Genomic DNA, 17,803 nt, shown 5'->3' on the forward strand with positions numbered 1-17,803 from the left:
TGGGATGGTCCAATGGAGTCACTTAATGAATTCATTAAATTGCTTAATATCAATCCATTCGGATTATATCTGACTTACAATGTTAATTATGAAAAAGTTGAGTTTTTGGACCTAACCATCTCTAAAGACAATAACAAATTAGTGACGGACACATATAGAAAAGCTACTGCTACAAATAATATTCTGCATGCACATAGCAACCATCATCCGTCCACAATCACCAGTTTACCATATGGTGAATACCTTAGAATAAGGAGAAATTGCACAGACCTAAACTCTTTCAAACAAGCGGCAAAAGAATTAAGAGAAAGACTACTTCAAAGGGGCTACTCGAAGAAATTACTAGCCAAGGCTTACCAAAAAGCACTAGCTAAAAATAGGTCAGATCTTCTAAAACCGAAAAACAAAAAATGTGAATCAGATGAGAACACCATGAGATTTATATCCACCTATAATAATCAAAGTGAAAAAGTGAGCTCAATTGTTAAAAAACACTGGCACATCCTCCAAAGTGATGAACGTCTAAAAGGATTGATACCGGAAAGACCATCTTTTACGTTCAGACGTGCCAGAAATTTAAGAGATAATCTCACACAAAGTCACTTTGACAGAAACAGAAATAAAAAGCCAATATACCAAGGCTCCACTCCGTGTGGCCATTGTAAAATCTGTCAGTTCATGACTAAAAAAGACTCTATAACTGACAGATTTTCAAAGAATTGGAAAATTAAAACTCATATTAACTGTCAGAGTGAGAATGTCATATACTGTTTATCATGTTCATGCAATTTAATATACACAGGCATGACAACTCGTAAATTGGGTACCAGAATAACTGAACATCTCAGTAACATACGTAATGCCAAAAAAGATATGAAAGAAGGTAAAAAAATCACAAGTGTAGCAAAACATTTCCTGCTAAACCATGCAGGTAAAACTACATCCTTCGAGTGTTGGGGCATAGAAAAGGTGAAACCGGGCATTAGAGGTGGTAGCACTGAGAATACTCTGTTACAAAAAGAAACGAGCTGGATATTCAAACTGAACACAGTAATGCCACACGGAATGAACGAAGCAAATAATTATTGGGTTTTCTTGTAAATTAGGAGGAAGGATAATCTTAGTTTTCAGAATCTGTATTTAGAACAATACTTTATAATGTAGTATAAATGTTAAATGAATATGTTGATTTTAGTTCAAATAACATTCAATGACAATTAAAAACATCTAAAGTGTTCGAAAGGGAACACAAGATGATGAATACTGTCAATGTAAAATCAACACTCATATGGTACATTGTGCATACAAGTAACAAGTTGTTTTGTCTTAAATGTGCCGCCCATAGTGCTTTATCTGTTCTCCCCTTTTAGTTGCCAACTACGACTATAATCTAACAACCACTCTCATAAACAGCCTCCGTTTATATAAAGCATATACAACAAATTCCAAACACATTGTATATGTATTTTCATACTAATACTAATATGTGAGGATTATTTATCTAGGTTGATAAGCATCCACATAAGTCTTATCATACTAAGCTAATATGCTAAAATTATAATAGGAGTAATATACATCTTTACCTATAAGAGATGATATAAACATATTTGACTTAATACTCCAGTCAGGCAATACATTGTCTATTAGTTAATATATTAGATTCACAGCATCGAAATGAAGCATTAATAATAATGATACCATAAAGATAAAAAACTAAACTTCAGTGACATTATTTCTTTTTTGAAAATCTCGATACATGCAATGCATACATGTCAAAGCTAACATACCATCTGTGATTAATGGCTATGTATAACTAGGTTAAATATAATAGGATTACCAACTTCGCATAGAAATTCCATAATAAATATCAAGGGGCCATGATTCTGTTAGAGGACGTGAATTTTAGACTCAATATAGACAAAATAGAGATTAAACTGGATAGTTATCTCTTAGTTCTAGATATTTGACTATTATTTACGTGTGGTGATCTGAATGACTATATTAAGTCAGTAGACACACGACTTACTATAAGGAATCACCTAACTCGAATACTACAGAAATGATAAAGTGGCAATTGGAATTGAAAATCATTCATTTAAAAACTTTAGTTAAAGAATATTACAACACTATAATCCGCCCTGGGAATAGCCACACTCACAAAGAGTTAGAAAATATAATCAAACAAGATTTTATCGAAATATGTTATGTCAACGATGAATAAAATAGTAGTCATTTAATGCATGAGCATAGAATAACGATTAAGTCTGTTTAATCAGATTATGACTATCCGTGCAGACAGGACAGCTTAACACTGAATTGCAAAAAACATTTGCTAATAGACTTAAATTCGAACAGTCATATATAGCAATGATGGTATCAGCTATTGATTATTATGAGACGATGGATATTACAAATAACTAAATATGTTTACTCTTAGGAAGTGTTTTTGTTTATCGAATGAGTATAAGTTGTTATTACGCTCAACCAATCAAAAACCAGTAGAGACGAAGCCGCTCCAGGCAATCCTATCAAATGTAAGCATCAGGATACGCCCTGAATGCACAGTGTTCTATTGGTGCGGTGAGGGGCATTGTCAAAGGCCGAAGCGGATTGGTGGGGACAATCTATGTTAGCACTATATAAGAGGGTGGCACCCGGGCCTCGGTTTGCTCTTACACATTGATAAAGGCTGGTTTACACAGCCGAAACGCGTTTGTGAATTTTGTAAGCACCTCGGTGCACATTTATATTGGTTTTTATTGCTGTCCCTTGTCCCTGTCACCTGAAGCCGAGGGAGCTGCTATCGGCCAGGAAACAGGGGGACAAGGTGCACAGCGAGTTAGCGGGTACTATAAAGGGGTTGATTCTCCTTTATTATTTTAAACTTTAAGTAATAAAAATTCAATTTTTTAGAATTAACATTAGTAGGAATGAGTGCTATATCAAACCCTTAAACCTTAGGTTCTCTTACCTGTTGATCTGTTTGGGGTGCCAGGAAGGCACAGGGCCTGTGGACTCAAAAGGAATCCCTCCTCCCGATCAACATCTTGGAACTTTGAGCGATCTTCAATGCTCTGAATGCTTGGCCCCTGGGTTCGACCCGTTTTATCAGATTCCAATCAGACAACATAAACTCGGTGGCTTACATCAACCATCAGGGGGGAACGAGAAGCTCCCTAGCAATGAGGGAAGTATCTCGGATTCTTGAGTGGGTGGAGGCCCACAGCTGTTCGCTGTCAGTGATCCACATTCCGGGTGTGGACAACTGGGAAGCAGATTTTCTCAGTAGACAATCCTTTCATACGGGGAATGGTCTCTCCATCCCGAAGTGTTTGCAGAGATATGTAACAGGTGGGGGACGCCGGAGATAGATCTCATGGTGTCTCCTCTCAATACCAAGCTACCCAGATATGGTTCGAGGTCCAGGGATCCTCAGGCGGAGCTAATAGATGCATTAGCAGGACCTTGGAGGTTCAGTCTAATCTACCTTTTCCCGCTGTTATCACTCCTTCCTCGTGTAGTGGCCCGCATCAAACAGGAGTAGGCGTTAGTGATAATGATTTTCTATTGTGGTCACGAAGGATGTGGTTCGCGGATCTAGTGGGGATGTCATCTTCTCCTCCATGGAGGTTACCTTGTCGCAGGGATCTGCTGGAACAAAGTCCTTTTGTTTATCAAAATCTAGATTCTCTGAGGCTGACTGCGTGACGATTGAACGCTTAGTCCTAGCCAAGAGAGGTTTTTCTGAGAGAGTTATTGATACTCTCATTCAAGCCCATAAGCCGGTTACTCATTGCATCTATCATAAGGTGTGGAGGACCTACTTATTCTGGTGTGAAGAGCATGGATTTCCCCGGCATAAGGTCAGGGTTTCCAGGATTCTTTCTCTTCTCCAGGATGGTCTGGAGAAGGGCCTTTCATCCAGTCCTTTGTTCAGGCTCTGTCTAGAATCAGACCTGTGTTTTGCAGAGGGCTCTGTTTGAGCCTATGCACGGCCTTGACATTAAATTATTATCTTGGAAGGTTCTCTTTTTACTGGCTATTGCCTTGGCACCCAGAGTATCTGAGATGGCTGCCTTGCAATGTGAGCCCCCTTACCTAGTATTCCATGCTGATAAGGCTGTTCTTCATACTGGGTTAGGTTTTCTTCCTAAGGTTGTTTCTGATTGCAACATCAATCAGGAGATTGTTGTTCCTTCTTTGTGTCCTAGCCCTTCTTCTTCGAAGGAGCGGTTACTTCATAATTTGGATGTGGTTTGGGCCTTGAAGTTCTATCTTCAAGCCACTATGGAGTTTAGACAGACTTCTTCTTTGTTTGTTGTCTATTCTGGGAAACGTAAGGGGCAAAAAGCCTTGTCCACTTCCTTGTCTTTTTGGTTGAGGAACATTATTCGCTTAGCTTAGGTAACAGTGGGACATAAGCCTCCTCAGAGGATTAAGACTCATTCTACTAGAGCAGTGGCTTCCTCTTGGGCCTTTAAGAATGAGGCATCTATGGAGCAGATTTGCACTAAAGGTTTTGCAGGCTGTGGTGCCCTCAGAATAGGGTCCACCCTCCCATTTCATTCATTGTCCTCTAGAGCTTGGGTATATGTTTCCCACTAGTAAGGAATGAAGCCGTGGACTCTCCTCATATTAAGATGAAAAACAAATTATACTTACCAGATAATTTCCTTTCCATCTGTATGAGGAGAGTCCACGGCCCCCGCCTGTTTTTTCTGTTGGGCGGACCAAAATGTTTTGTTCTTCTGGCACCATTCATACCCTGATATTTCTTCTACTGTTCCTTGTTCCCTCAGCAGAATGACTGGGGGATATGAGGGGAGTGGGAGAGGTATTTAAGCCTTTGGCTGGGGTGTCTTTGCCTCCTCCTTGTGGCCAGGTTTAGTATTTCCCACTAGTAAGGAATGAAGCCGTGGACTCTCCTCATATAGATGGAAAGGAAATTATCTGGTAAGTATAATTTATGTTTTTTGGGTTTCATATCCCTTTAAACTGAATTATAAATGTCCTCCATTTAATATTAATTTATAATGGAGTGTATTTGAGGGCAGTAACAGAACACTTCTTTGTATTGCAGCATCCCTGCGCTCGGAACTGAACCATCAGCATGCTGCAGCAATAGATCAACTCAGGTACAACCACCAACAGGATCTAGAAGAAGCTGCACTAGAGTTTGAGAGGCAAAAGGACATTAACCAGTGCCAGGTAAATTGTGCCTACTGATAATGCTGCATAAAAAATACTGTTTTGTACTTATTTAGAACTTGTAATCTGATAACCCCACAAGGATATCACATTTGTGTAAAATAGAAACATTCCAATTTATACTAATATTTGGCAGAGGAAGAATACTGTAAAAACACATCCTAAATACTTATTGATCTATTTTTTTTCTTATGTTTTTAGAATTTATGTAGAAAAGGCCCGAAGTCGGAAGGACTCCTCTCTTTCCCATAAATATACAACTCCAGCTTCAGTTCTCTTTCTATCTCTTTCTATCTCTTGATGTTGAAGCAGGTGTTGTAGATTTGCTTCAGCCTATTGTTTTTATAGATGAGGTGTCCACACTCAGGGCTCGATTTATCAAGCATTTCGCCTCCCTATGACTGCAGGTTCTCACAAGAGAACCTGCCGTTGCGATTTATCAAGCAGCAGTCATAAGACCGCTGCTTCCTTACCCTCTTCTCCATCTCTTAGGTGAAGAATTTAAATCTCCCTGGTCTCGTCCAAACGGGGAGATTGACAACTCCTGTCCGCACATGATTTGATGTGCGCGGGTAGGGAGCGGGTTTGCAAGCGAGCACAAAATAGCACTCGTGTGGGTGGGGCGGAGCCAACCTTCACCGGAGTAAGACGCATACCTTAGGAGCTCCTGCTATCTATTATAAACCTAAATAAATATATTATCTATGCTAACTGCTTATGACTATATAGTTGAGGATCAAACTGAAAGCTCTCTTTGGATTTAAACTGGAGGAACTTTGCAGCACCTAACGTCCCAATTGTTTCAATCCCAGCTCTCTATCTTCCATAGTGATACCGGGCACTTGAAATCATGGCCGCGCTCCTCCTAGCACAACTAAAAGATTTATTGGATCGACACAATGAAGCCCTGTTGGAGTCGGTGGCTGAAGCTTTTCGACCCTCTAATGTCCTTACTGCAGCCTCAGTTGCTCTACCTGCCTGTGAGGTTCAGTGCGCTGCAGCTGCAATTGGTCCACGGCATTCGCCATCTTTATTCTCCACACCAGGACAGCTCTCACTCCATCACGGCCAAAAGGGGACTGCAGAGCGAGATACCGATAGAGATCTGGACTCTACCTCCATGTATCAGGATCCACAACCAGAAGCGCTTTGCAGGGGCTCAGATGCGGTAACGCTGACAGATATTCACTACCGCATTAAAAGATGGCGCTGGCTGAGAGACCCCCGCGTGGCTGTCGTCTATCTATTAACCCACCGACACCTCTCTTTGAAACATGGCACAGAGTACAATATCGCTCCATGGCTAAGGGACCCTAGAACAAATGGGCCACAAAAGATCTACTACATAGCCTTGGCGGTAAGAGCCTCAAGAGTCGGAGTGGGTTAATTATTAGGTTGCATTCATTCTGATGCCTTGTTTGAGTTTTTTTATGGCTGGTGATAGGTTTCATAGACTCGGTTTTGTGTTTTTGGACTCTCTCTACCGGTCAGCTCTCTTAACGGATCCAAGGCAACATAAGAATATTGTTGATGCTAGAGGAGGGTTGTTGCAAATGTGGTAACTCTCCTATACTTTAGTCCTACCAGACAACTTAGGTATCCCTGAAAACTTTACCGATCTTTATTTGAGAAATTGGGATCTAGCCGAGAGACAGGATAATTGCTACAGCTAACTATCAGATGTGCCTTACTAAACTGAGAAATGGATGTGACTTACTGGACTTCTAATACTGATTAAATGTCTTTTGCTGGGCTATGTGTTGCCTTGATGGTTTGGGGGGCTTCCTATTGTTTTGCTTATGTTTATATTTCTCAGATACTAAATGGCACATGTGTAATGGTTCTTACTTTTTCAGCTTGGACTATCGTTTTAGCACAATAGGTATTATTTATGATTACTATTCAAGCAGCTCAGGGAGGTTAAGCAGACAATTTTTAGACACTATACACTTATATATATATCATTGTCTTGCCTGTCGCTTGGACATAGGGCCCGTGTCTGGGTGTCAGGGCATTAAAGCTTGGGGAAAAACTATACTCCCTAATCTCACCATCATGGCTAATTTAACTAGAGGCTTGGATACACTTTTAATATACTAATTGTTTATATTTCTCCCTAAATGTAATAACATTCCCCACAATCTGAAGGAGATGTAATCTCTGAATTTTAAGACTCCCTTTAATTAAGCATGCAACATAAGATTTTGGTTACCGACATGACATTTATTTTTTTCTAGGTTATTTTTGTTGGTCTTTTGAACCACTTTAGATGGTTATATATTTGTTCTGTGCATGATGAGTACCCCATAGATCATCCTACAGCAGCTCCTGCTCAATAAGAGTTTTTTGAACCTATATGAGATGATCTTGTATCCTAAAGCCCATCATTCACCTAGCTATGTTTATTGTGTTCTTTGTCCTACGCCTAGAATAAATATATATAGCCATAAAAAAAAAAAATAAAAAAAAAAATTTGTGTTAGCATGAGTACACAGCTAGTGCCTGTTTTAAGTTAGGTTCAGTTGCGCTTAAAGTGTACGTATTACATTTGTTAGCTATACTATACACTTGATGACTGTGCTTATCTCTCCTCTATACTGTTTTTTTTTTAATATCTGTTTTTGGTTTGCTTTGCATTGCTTTAGATATCATATAAGCATACTATGCATTCAATACTACTGTCTGTATACCTGCTAACAAATTAGTTGGTCAGTAATCTCTCATATAGGTGTTTAAACATAGCAATGTTTTATACTTGTTCTATTCCTTACTAATACTTACTTGCCAGTGTGACAATGCTATTATTCACGGTAGTACACAAATTAGACCCTCCCTAGCTAGCATAACCTTAGTTCTCATTGCTATACAATGACATATTTATATATAGTATATTGGGTTTCCGGGAAATTTCCCATGCATACTCCAGTGCATGTTGTTGTGCTGCTTGCGGCCGGAGCAGCATAGCTTTATAGGATTTACTTATGGAAACCTGGGTTTGACCTTGTAGAACATAAGCATAGCATTTGTACCTGTGTTATTCCCTCACCTAAGTGCCTAGTTTATGCTTAGCTTTTCAATTTGTCTGTTACTTAATCAAATAATACTTACAGTCCTCAGAATCATTTACATGTATATACATTTTGGCCTTGAACTTTGATCACATGGCCTTCTAGTTCTATTCATGCACTTCCATATATGGCCCTAGAGAACTGTCTACATGGGATTTACTTTTGGAGGCCTATTTCAGAGGCCTGGTTAAGCCTAGAACATATCAGCCTACTATTTCCCCATAGAACATGGTAAATTCCTTTTTCCAAGCCCATTGAAGCCGTGTAATATAACATCTGGTATTTAGCATCCAGAACATTTTTTAGTCTATTTGTAGCCAGTATGCCATTTAGAAGTTACTGCCCTGCATTCCTTTGTATTTGGTTCTGCGATATCATATTTACTTATAGAATCGGTCTTAACTTCCACCTCCCCCCCCCCATAATAATAAAGAGCCCCCTACCTATGGGGGACTAATTAAGCGGTTTATCTTACCTATACCGCACCCTACCTGTGGTTCTCAACTATTTCCTTAACAGAAATCCTTACATAGCCGTGTAGAGATGAATCTATCTGCCCTTTCTAGGTCAGCAGGACTGATCGTTATTACTTGTTGACTAGCCACATGAGCTTAATACAACCCTTAATTGCCCCTCTTGAGTTGGCAGTCCTAGTGTCTCATTATGGATACTATCTCTTATCAAGGAAGTATATAAGTTCCCGTATTGTATATTACCTGCTTTTCCACGTTGAGAACCCATGTAGTTTTTTTTTTCTTTCCTAATCATTCTAGTTACCTTTACAATTATAGATGGTCAACAAAGCTCGAGTTGAAAATTAGAAAACATGAAGTTTGATGATAGAGGTCCAAAAGTGATCTATTTAATAGAAGCGTCCTCCATACCTTGATTAGTCTTACTTGAGGTCCAAGAGTGGCCACCTATATTTACAAGGAGGCATAGCGCGCGTCAGGCAGATTACATGAACGCTAATATATATATTTTGTCATTACCACGCAAGATATTGTTAGTTATTGATTATTGATTTTATTGTGACATTTCAATGTACATTTTTTTTTCTGTATGTCTATTCTTTTTCAACCTCAATAAAAATTATTTTAAAAAAATTAAAAAAAAATAGCACTCGTGTGCAATGTTAAATTCCGTCAGCGGAATGCTGCTCGCCAGAGGAAAGCTGGGGCGGACAGGGGCGAATATGTACGCCCCAGTTTGCCCTTGTTTGATAAATCGAGCCCTCATTGTGCTCTTCTACTGTTTCATTGTTCAGTCAACTGTTTTTTTCCCTCTGTTACTGATATTTATTTTCCTTATCTCCATAATTGGGGATCAAATTATATTAATTAGACTTTTCCCTATGTTTTTTTTTTATGGCAGATGTCTCAAACATTGAAAAGTCTTAAGATAGAGAAAGCTGCAGCCTATCTTGGCTTTGTACTTAGAGTATAAATCCTAAAGCATTTCCAGTATAAGCAATTCTGATCCCTGGGGAGATCAAATGTGCATATGTTTTTCCTCCAGTAAGTCTTCTTACTTTTTTTTTTCTTTTTTTTTAACTTTTTTTCTTTCTTTCTTGATTTAAAGTATCAAATTAGTTAAGTAGAAGGGTATTCTTCTGGCTTTGGTGTGGCTCAGGACTTTGTTTTCAAATCTTGCTCTTGGAATAACATACAGTAATTACTTGTTACTGTGCTAGTTCCCCAGTCTTTTGTCCATCCTATTGCAGGCCTGTAAACCTATTACAACCAAACCTTACTGTTGAGTATTAGCTATTATGCAGAATCGAATGAAGAAGAAAGATATCCCTGTATCTGTTATGCAGGGATGCTGTTGAAATGGGGATGAGGCACTTTAAAGACTTTGCTCTATTTTTGAGCATTTCATTCCTCCATGGAACATTAATATGGTTTTTAAATTTTGTCAATAATGCCCTTTCACATTTATGTAAAATATGCCATTTATGTTGTTGACCTTTAAAACAGACTTGTACATGTCTTTGTCCACAGACAGAAGGGTGTCAAAGCTTGGGGCTCCTTAAAGGGACAGTCAACACCACAATTGCTATTGTTTAAAAAGATAGATAAAGCCTTTACTACCCATTCCCCAGATTTGCAATTAGCTTTGCTAGATTAATATACTTTATAACTTTTAAACCTCTAAATTTCTGCCTGTTTCTAAGCACATACAGACAGCCTCTTATCACATGCTTTTTATTATCTTTTCACAAGAGACTGCTAATTGTGTGTCATATAGATAACATTGTGCTCTCTCCCGTGGAATTGTGGATGACAATGCACTCATTGGCTAAAAAGCAAGTCAAGTTGACTGTCCTTTTAACATTCTTTAAATTAAAAAATTTTTTATCGGATAGCAGTATTTAGGACATCTTTTTTATCAGAGGTAGTCAGTTTTCAGAATGTTCATTCTGAAAATGTAATTCCATCATTCTAATGTTAAGAATAACAAGGAAAATAATTTACACAGGTTTGATATAGTTAGAGCCCCGAAGTATTACTTGGAAGCTAATAGAAACTTTATTTACTCATTATCTTTGTTTCCAATCTAGAACTGGACAGTATGCTTCCAGCATCTTGCTTTTTCTAATTAGACTTGTTCCTCAATCTTTGTGGCTTTTGGTTTCAGTAAAAAAAGGCCTTTTTTATTTTATTTATGGCTCAGGTTGCAAGAACCATGGGCTTATCATGGACCAAATATAATAAAGCCTCTGTTAGGATATTTGCACATTTTCACTGTTTGTTTATTTTAGCAGATAGTTAAACCCCAGAGTTAAATCCTCGGTTTTTTTTTGTTGTTGTAATGACTTACCAGTACAGAATACATTTACTTATTTAAAACATTTTTTAATGTTTAAAGTACTAACATTTGATAGATTGTACTGATACGACCTTGTCTATGCTGCTTGCTTGGTCTTTTCTCCGTTTCATCCTAGAGTGCTGAAAAGCAAATTGTCCGCCATCAAAACAACCTAATTAAAGGTTTAGCGCAATAAAGAAACCTATCTGGGTGCTAAAAAGCATGAAATATATATAGGGCCAGATTACAAGTGGCACGTTATTTAGCACTTTTGCTCGAGTGCAAAACACTGCAGAAGTAAACTTTTAACGCACACAGGTTACTGAGCGTATTACAAGTTGAAAGTAAATGTTTCCACACAAGTGAAAGCTAACGCGCTAACTTCAGGATTTCTGATATCACAACAACGCTAACTTCTTCTTCCCTATAAACTTTAATGAAGCACGGAACTCAATATAAAACCTAACACTAGGCTGACCATATTGCCGCTTTAAAAAGGGACACATGAAAAATACATATGTCAGGGTTCTTATAACAGAACATTATTCAAAGCATTTCTTTAAACAGCCCTGACATATGTATTTTTCATATGTGTCCCTTTATAAAGCGGCAATATGGTCAGCCTACCTAACACCTATGGCTCGTGCGCTAACCAGACCATGTTTAACCAAGTGGGCTAAACCCTATTTTAATTATGAATATTTTACATTCCAGTGTTCTTTACATAGAAGAAAATGTCCTATTTATTTTAAATAAATATATATATATACATACATATATTTATATATAATTATCTTTTTGCTATATATATATATATATATATATATATATATATATATATATATATATATATATATATATATATATATATATATATATACAGGTATATCCCCAATTCCGAAAACATTGGGGCAGTATGGAAGATGCAAAAAACAAACAAAATGGGTCATTTGAAAATTCAGTTCACCCTGAAAACACTTTCGGCTAGATTACGAGTTGTGCATTAAGGTAAAAAAGCAGCGTTAAGAGGTCCTAACGCTGCTTTTTTACGCCCGCTGGTATTACGAGTCTTGCAGGTTTAGGGGCACCGCACACTTCTTTGGCCTTACCACAAAATGACTTAGGTAAATTTCGTAAAGTCTTTTTTCTATGGCTTCCATAGCGCTGATATTACGAGTCTGTCCTGGGAGGCCAAAAAGTGAGCGGTACACCCTACCCTGTCAAGAGTCCTAACGCATTTAAAAGTCAGTAGTTAAGAGTTTTATGGTACAACGCCGTAGCATAAAACTCATAACTAAAGTGCTAAAAAGTACACTAACACCCATAAACTACCTATTAACCCCTAAACCGAGGCCCTCCCGCATCGCAAACACTATAATAACATTTTTAACCCCTAATCTGCCGCTCCAGACATCGCCGCAACTATAATAAACATATTAACCCCTAAACCGCTGCACTCCCGCCTCGCAAACACTAGTTCAATATTATTAACCCCTAATCTGCTGTCCCTAACATCGCCGCCACCTACCTACATTTATTAAACCCTAATCTGCCGCCCCCAACGTCGCCGCCACTATACGAAATGTATTAACCCCTAAACCTAAGTCTAACCCTAACACCCCCTAACTTAAATATAATTACAATAAATCTAAATAAAAATTAATATTATTACCAAAATAATTCCTATTTAAAACTAAATACTTACCTATAAAATAAACCCTAAGCTAGCTACAATATAACTAATAGTTACATTGTAGCTAGCTTAGGGTTTATTTTTATTTTACAGGCAAGTTTGTATTTATTTTAACTAGGTAGAATAGTTATTAAATAGTTATTAACTATTTAATAACTACCTAGCTAAAATAAATACAAAAGTACCTGTAAAATAAAACCTAACCTAAGTTACAATAACACCTAACCTAACCCTACAATTAAATAAATTAACTAAATTAACAATTAAATAAATTAAATTAAATTAGCTAAAGTACAAAAAAAAAACCCACTAAATTACAGAAAATAATAAACAAATGACAAGATATTTAAACTAATTACACCTAATCTAATAGCCCTTTCAAAATAAAAAAGCCGCCCCCCCCCAAAAAAAAAACCCTAGCCTAAAATAAACTATCAATAGCCTTTAAAAGGGCCTTTTGCAGGGCATTGCCCCAAATTAATCAGCTCTTTTACCTAAAAAAAAATACAAACAACCCCCCCAACAGTAAAACCCACCACCCACACAACCAACCCCCCAAATAAAATACTATCTAAAATAAACCTAAGCTCCCCATTGCCCTGAAAAGTCCTCAACGAAGCCGGGAGAAATCTTCATCCAAGCCGGGCGAGTGATCCTCCAGACGGGCAGAAGTCTTTATCCAGACGGCATCTTCTATCTTCATCCATCCGACGCAGAGCGGCTCCATCTTCAAGACATCCGACGCGGAGCATTCTCTTCAAACAAAGTCTTCTTACTGATTGACGGTTCCTTTAAGTGACGTCATCCGTGATGGCGTCCCTTAGATTCTGATTGGCTGATAGAATTCTTTGTGTTAATAATATTTAACTAATGTTTGCGAGGCGGGAGTGCGGCGGTTTAGGGGTTAATATGTTTATTATAGTGGCGGCGACGTTGGGGGCAGCAGATTAGGGGTTAATAAGTGTAGGTAGGTGGCAGCGACATTGGAAGCTGCAGATTAGGGGTTAATAAATATAATGTAGGTGTCGGCGATGTTGGGGGCAGCAGATTAGGGGTTCATAAGTATAATGTAGGTGGCGGAGGTGTCCGGAGCGGCAGATTAGGGGTTAATAAATATAATGCAGGTGTTGTCGATGTCAGGGGCGGCAGATTAGGGTTAATAAGTGTAAGATTAGGGGTGTTTAGACTCGGGGTTCATGTTAGGGTGTTAGGTGTAGACATAAATTTTATTTCCCCAGAAGAATTTCCTAAGAATCAATGGGGCTGCGTTACTGAGTTTTACGCTGCTTTTTTGCAGGTGTTAGACTTTTTCTCAGCCGGCTCTCCCCGTTGATTCCTATGGGGAAATCGTGCACAAGCATGTACGACCAGCTCACCGCTGACTTAAGCAGCGCTGGTATTGGTATTTTGCTCAACGCTCACTTCGTGCCTTTTAACGCCGGGTTTGTAAAAACCTATAATACCAGCGCTGTAGGTAAGTGAGCGGTGAGAAAAAACTGCTTGTTAGCACCACATAGCCTCTAACACAAAATTTAATAACACTTATTAAGCGTGTGGGCACTGAAGACACCAGTTGGTTAAGTTTAGCTAGCAAAATTTTTAACCATTCATCCATTATGCATGTCTTCAGCTGTGCAACTGTACGGGGACTTAGTTACCTTATTTTGCACTTCATAATGCACCACACATTCTCAATCGGAGTCAAGTCAGGACTGCAGGCAGGCCATGCTAGCACCCGCACTCTCTGCTTACGCAACCATGCACTTGTAATCCGGGGGGAATGTGGTTTGGCGTTGTCCTGCTGGAAAATGTAGAGACGTCCCTGTAAAAAACGATGTCTGGATGGCAGCATATGTTGCTCCAAAAAGTATGGTGCCCTCACAGATGTGCAAGTTATCCATGCCATGGGCACTGATACTGATACTGATGGTCCTTTTCCACTTTAGCCCGGAGAACACGACTGCTGTTTTTTCCAAAAACTATTTCAAGTGTTGACTTGTCGGACCACAAAACAAAATTCCACTGTGCTACTGTCCATATCAGATGAGATAGAGCCGGCACTTCTCAACAGTGTTGATGTATGGCTTCTGCTTTGCATAGTAAAGCCTTAAATTTCATCTGTGGATGAAGCAGCGAATGGTGTTGACTGACAAAGGTTTACCAAAGTATTCCAGAGCCCTTGTCAGAATATTCGTTACAGACTCATGACGCCTTTGAGACAGTGACATCTGAGGGATCAGAGATCACGCGCATTCAGAAGTGGTTGTCAGGCCTTGTCATTTACGCACCGAGATTTGACCGTATTCCTTGAATCTTTTAATTATATTGTGCACTGTAGAAGGTGAAATTCCCACAATCCTACTGTCTTTGGGGAATGTTGTTCTCAAAGTGTTGGATTATTCACTGACTTATCTGTTGGCAGATTGGCGAGCCTCGACCCATCCTTTCTCTTGAAGGACAAGGCCTTTTTTAGAGGCTCCTTATATACTATGATTATACGATTGCTTCACCTGTTTCACATCACCTTCTTATTTCAACTTGTCACATCGCTATTAGTCCTAAATTGCCCCTGTCCCAACTTTTTTGGACCGTGTTGCAGTCATCAGATTTGAAATGAGTATATTTTTTCAAAAATACATTAAATTCACAAAGTAAAACATGAAAAAATGTGTTTTCAATATGACTCTTTTTGTTTGATTTTTTTAATTTTCCATACGGTCCCAACTTTTTCGGAATTGGGGTTCTCTCTCTTCTCCCTCTCTCTCTCTCTCTCTCTCTCTCTCTCTCTCTCTCTCTCTCTCTCTCTATATATATATATATATATATATATATATATATATATATATGAATATATATATATATACACACACATATGAATATATATATATATATAGGTATAGGTGTATACAGACATATATAGGAATATCTAATTAAAAATACATGGAACATTTTACCCTACTTTGGAATGTAAAATATTTACAGTAAATACACACTAAAACACATTCGGGTAGGTTATGAGTTTAGAGCGCTATAGGGAAAGTAAAGAACGCAACAAAAGTTGCGTTATTTAAACCCCTATAACGCTGCCATTACAAGTTTTAAAAAACCCGGCTTTGCATGCAATATGGCTGCATTGAGCTCCATACTACACCAAAATACAAGCGTTGTTTTGACGTGCTCGTGCACGCTTCCCCCATAGACATCAGTGGGGAGAGCGGGTCAGAAAAAAACCTTACACCTGCGATCGCGGAATGAAAAGCTCCGTAACGCAGCCCCATTTATGTCTATGGGGAAAGAAAACTAACGTGTAAACCTAACACCCTAACATAAACTCCATGTCTAAACACCCCTAATCTGCCCCCCCCAAGACATCGCCGGCACCTACATAATGTTATTAACCCCTAATCTGCTGCCCCCGATATCACCGCCACATAAATAAATCTATTAACCCCTAATCTGCCGCTCCCGATATCGCTGCCACTATACTAAAGTTATGAACCCCTATTCCGCTGCACCCCAACATCGCCGCAACTAAATAAAGTTATTAACCCGTAAACCTCTGGCCTCCCACATCACTACCACTAAATAATCCTATTAACCCCTAAAGCGCCAGCCCCCCACATTTAAAAAATCTAAATTAAACTATATTAACCCCTAAACCTAACCCTAACGTATCCCTAACACCCCCTAACTTTAACATAATTAAACTAGAGCTAAACTTAAGTTTACAATTATTAACTAAATAATACCTAGTTAAAACTAAATACATACTTTACTGTGAAATAAAACCTAAGCTAGCTACAATATAACTAATAGTTATATTGTAGCTAGCTTAGGTTTTATTTTTATTTCACAGGTAAGTTTGTATTTATTTTAACTAGGTAGACTACTTAGTAAATAGTTATTAACTATTTACTAGCTACCTAGTTAAAATAAATACAAACTTACCTGTTATATAAATCCTAACTACCTAAAATTACAACAAAACCCCCCACTAAATAACAAAAAATAAAAATCGAAATTATCCAAAAATAAAAACAATTACACCTAATCTAATAGCCCTATCAAAATAAAAAAGCCCACCCAAAATAAAAAAAAAACCTAGCCTACAATAAACTACCAATAGCCCTTAAAAGGCCCTTTTGTGGGGCATTGCCCCGCTCTTTTACTTCCCAAACCCTAAACTAAAAAAAAAAAAAAACACCCAGAAATAACCCCTAAAGATCAGCTTTCAGTTCTTTGAAGTCCTATTAATATTCAAATTAGCCTATAGAATGAGAGCTGCTTAAATCCTTTTGGCTGATTTGAATAGCCAATAGGATTTTAGCAGCCCTAATTCCTATTGGCTGATTCAAATTTTTGAGCCAATAGGAATGCAAGGGACACCATCTTGAATTGCGTCCCTTGCATTGAAGATTCAGTGTGCGGCGGCGGCCATATAAAGAGGATGCTCCGCGTCGGATGTCTTCAGGATGGACCCGTCCGCGCCTCTGGGATCAAGATAGAAGATGCCGCCTGGATGAAGATTGAAGAGGCCATCTGGATGAAGACTTCTCGCCGCCTAGATGAGGACTTCAACTCCGGGATGAAGATCGTTCAAGCAGGACTTCAAAAACTGTAAGTGGATCGTCGGGGGTTAGTGTTAGGCTTTTTTTAAGGTTTTTTGGGTAGGTTTTTTTTATTTAGTTTAGGGTATGGGCAGTAAAAGAGCTAAATGCCCTTATATTATATTAGTTTAATTGTTAGTTTAAACTTACGCCTAGATTTAGAGTTTTGTCTGTAAAGACCCGCGGTACTAACGCTGCTTTTTTTCCCAGCGCACCCTTAAGACAACGCTGGTATTTAGAGTTGTCTGAGTGGCTGCGTTAGGCTCAGAAAAGGGAGCGTTGAGCATAATTTAGCTCCACTTCAACCCTCAATACCAGAGTTGCCTACGTTAGCGGTAAGCTGGAAAAATGTGCTCGTGCACGATATCCCCATAGGAAACAATGGGGCTGAGCTGGCTGTAAAAAAAAACTAACAC

The 17,803-nt window shown here is 38.5% G+C and overlaps 1 protein-coding gene across 1 annotated transcript in view; it reads left to right on the forward strand.

The window, feature by feature from the left end:
• FAM184A (family with sequence similarity 184 member A) overlaps nt 1–17,803 on the forward strand; it is a 573,060-nt gene that overhangs the window by 487,690 nt on the left and 67,567 nt on the right. The window contains exon 12 of the mRNA XM_053710789.1: nt 5,081–5,208. Coding sequence (XP_053566764.1) covers nt 5,081–5,208 — 128 coding nt within the window. The remainder of the gene's footprint in view (nt 1–5,080; nt 5,209–17,803) is intronic.

This window comes from Bombina bombina, chromosome 4 (genome assembly GCF_027579735.1).
Source record: "Bombina bombina isolate aBomBom1 chromosome 4, aBomBom1.pri, whole genome shotgun sequence".
NCBI lineage: Eukaryota > Metazoa > Chordata > Amphibia > Anura > Bombinatoridae > Bombina > Bombina bombina.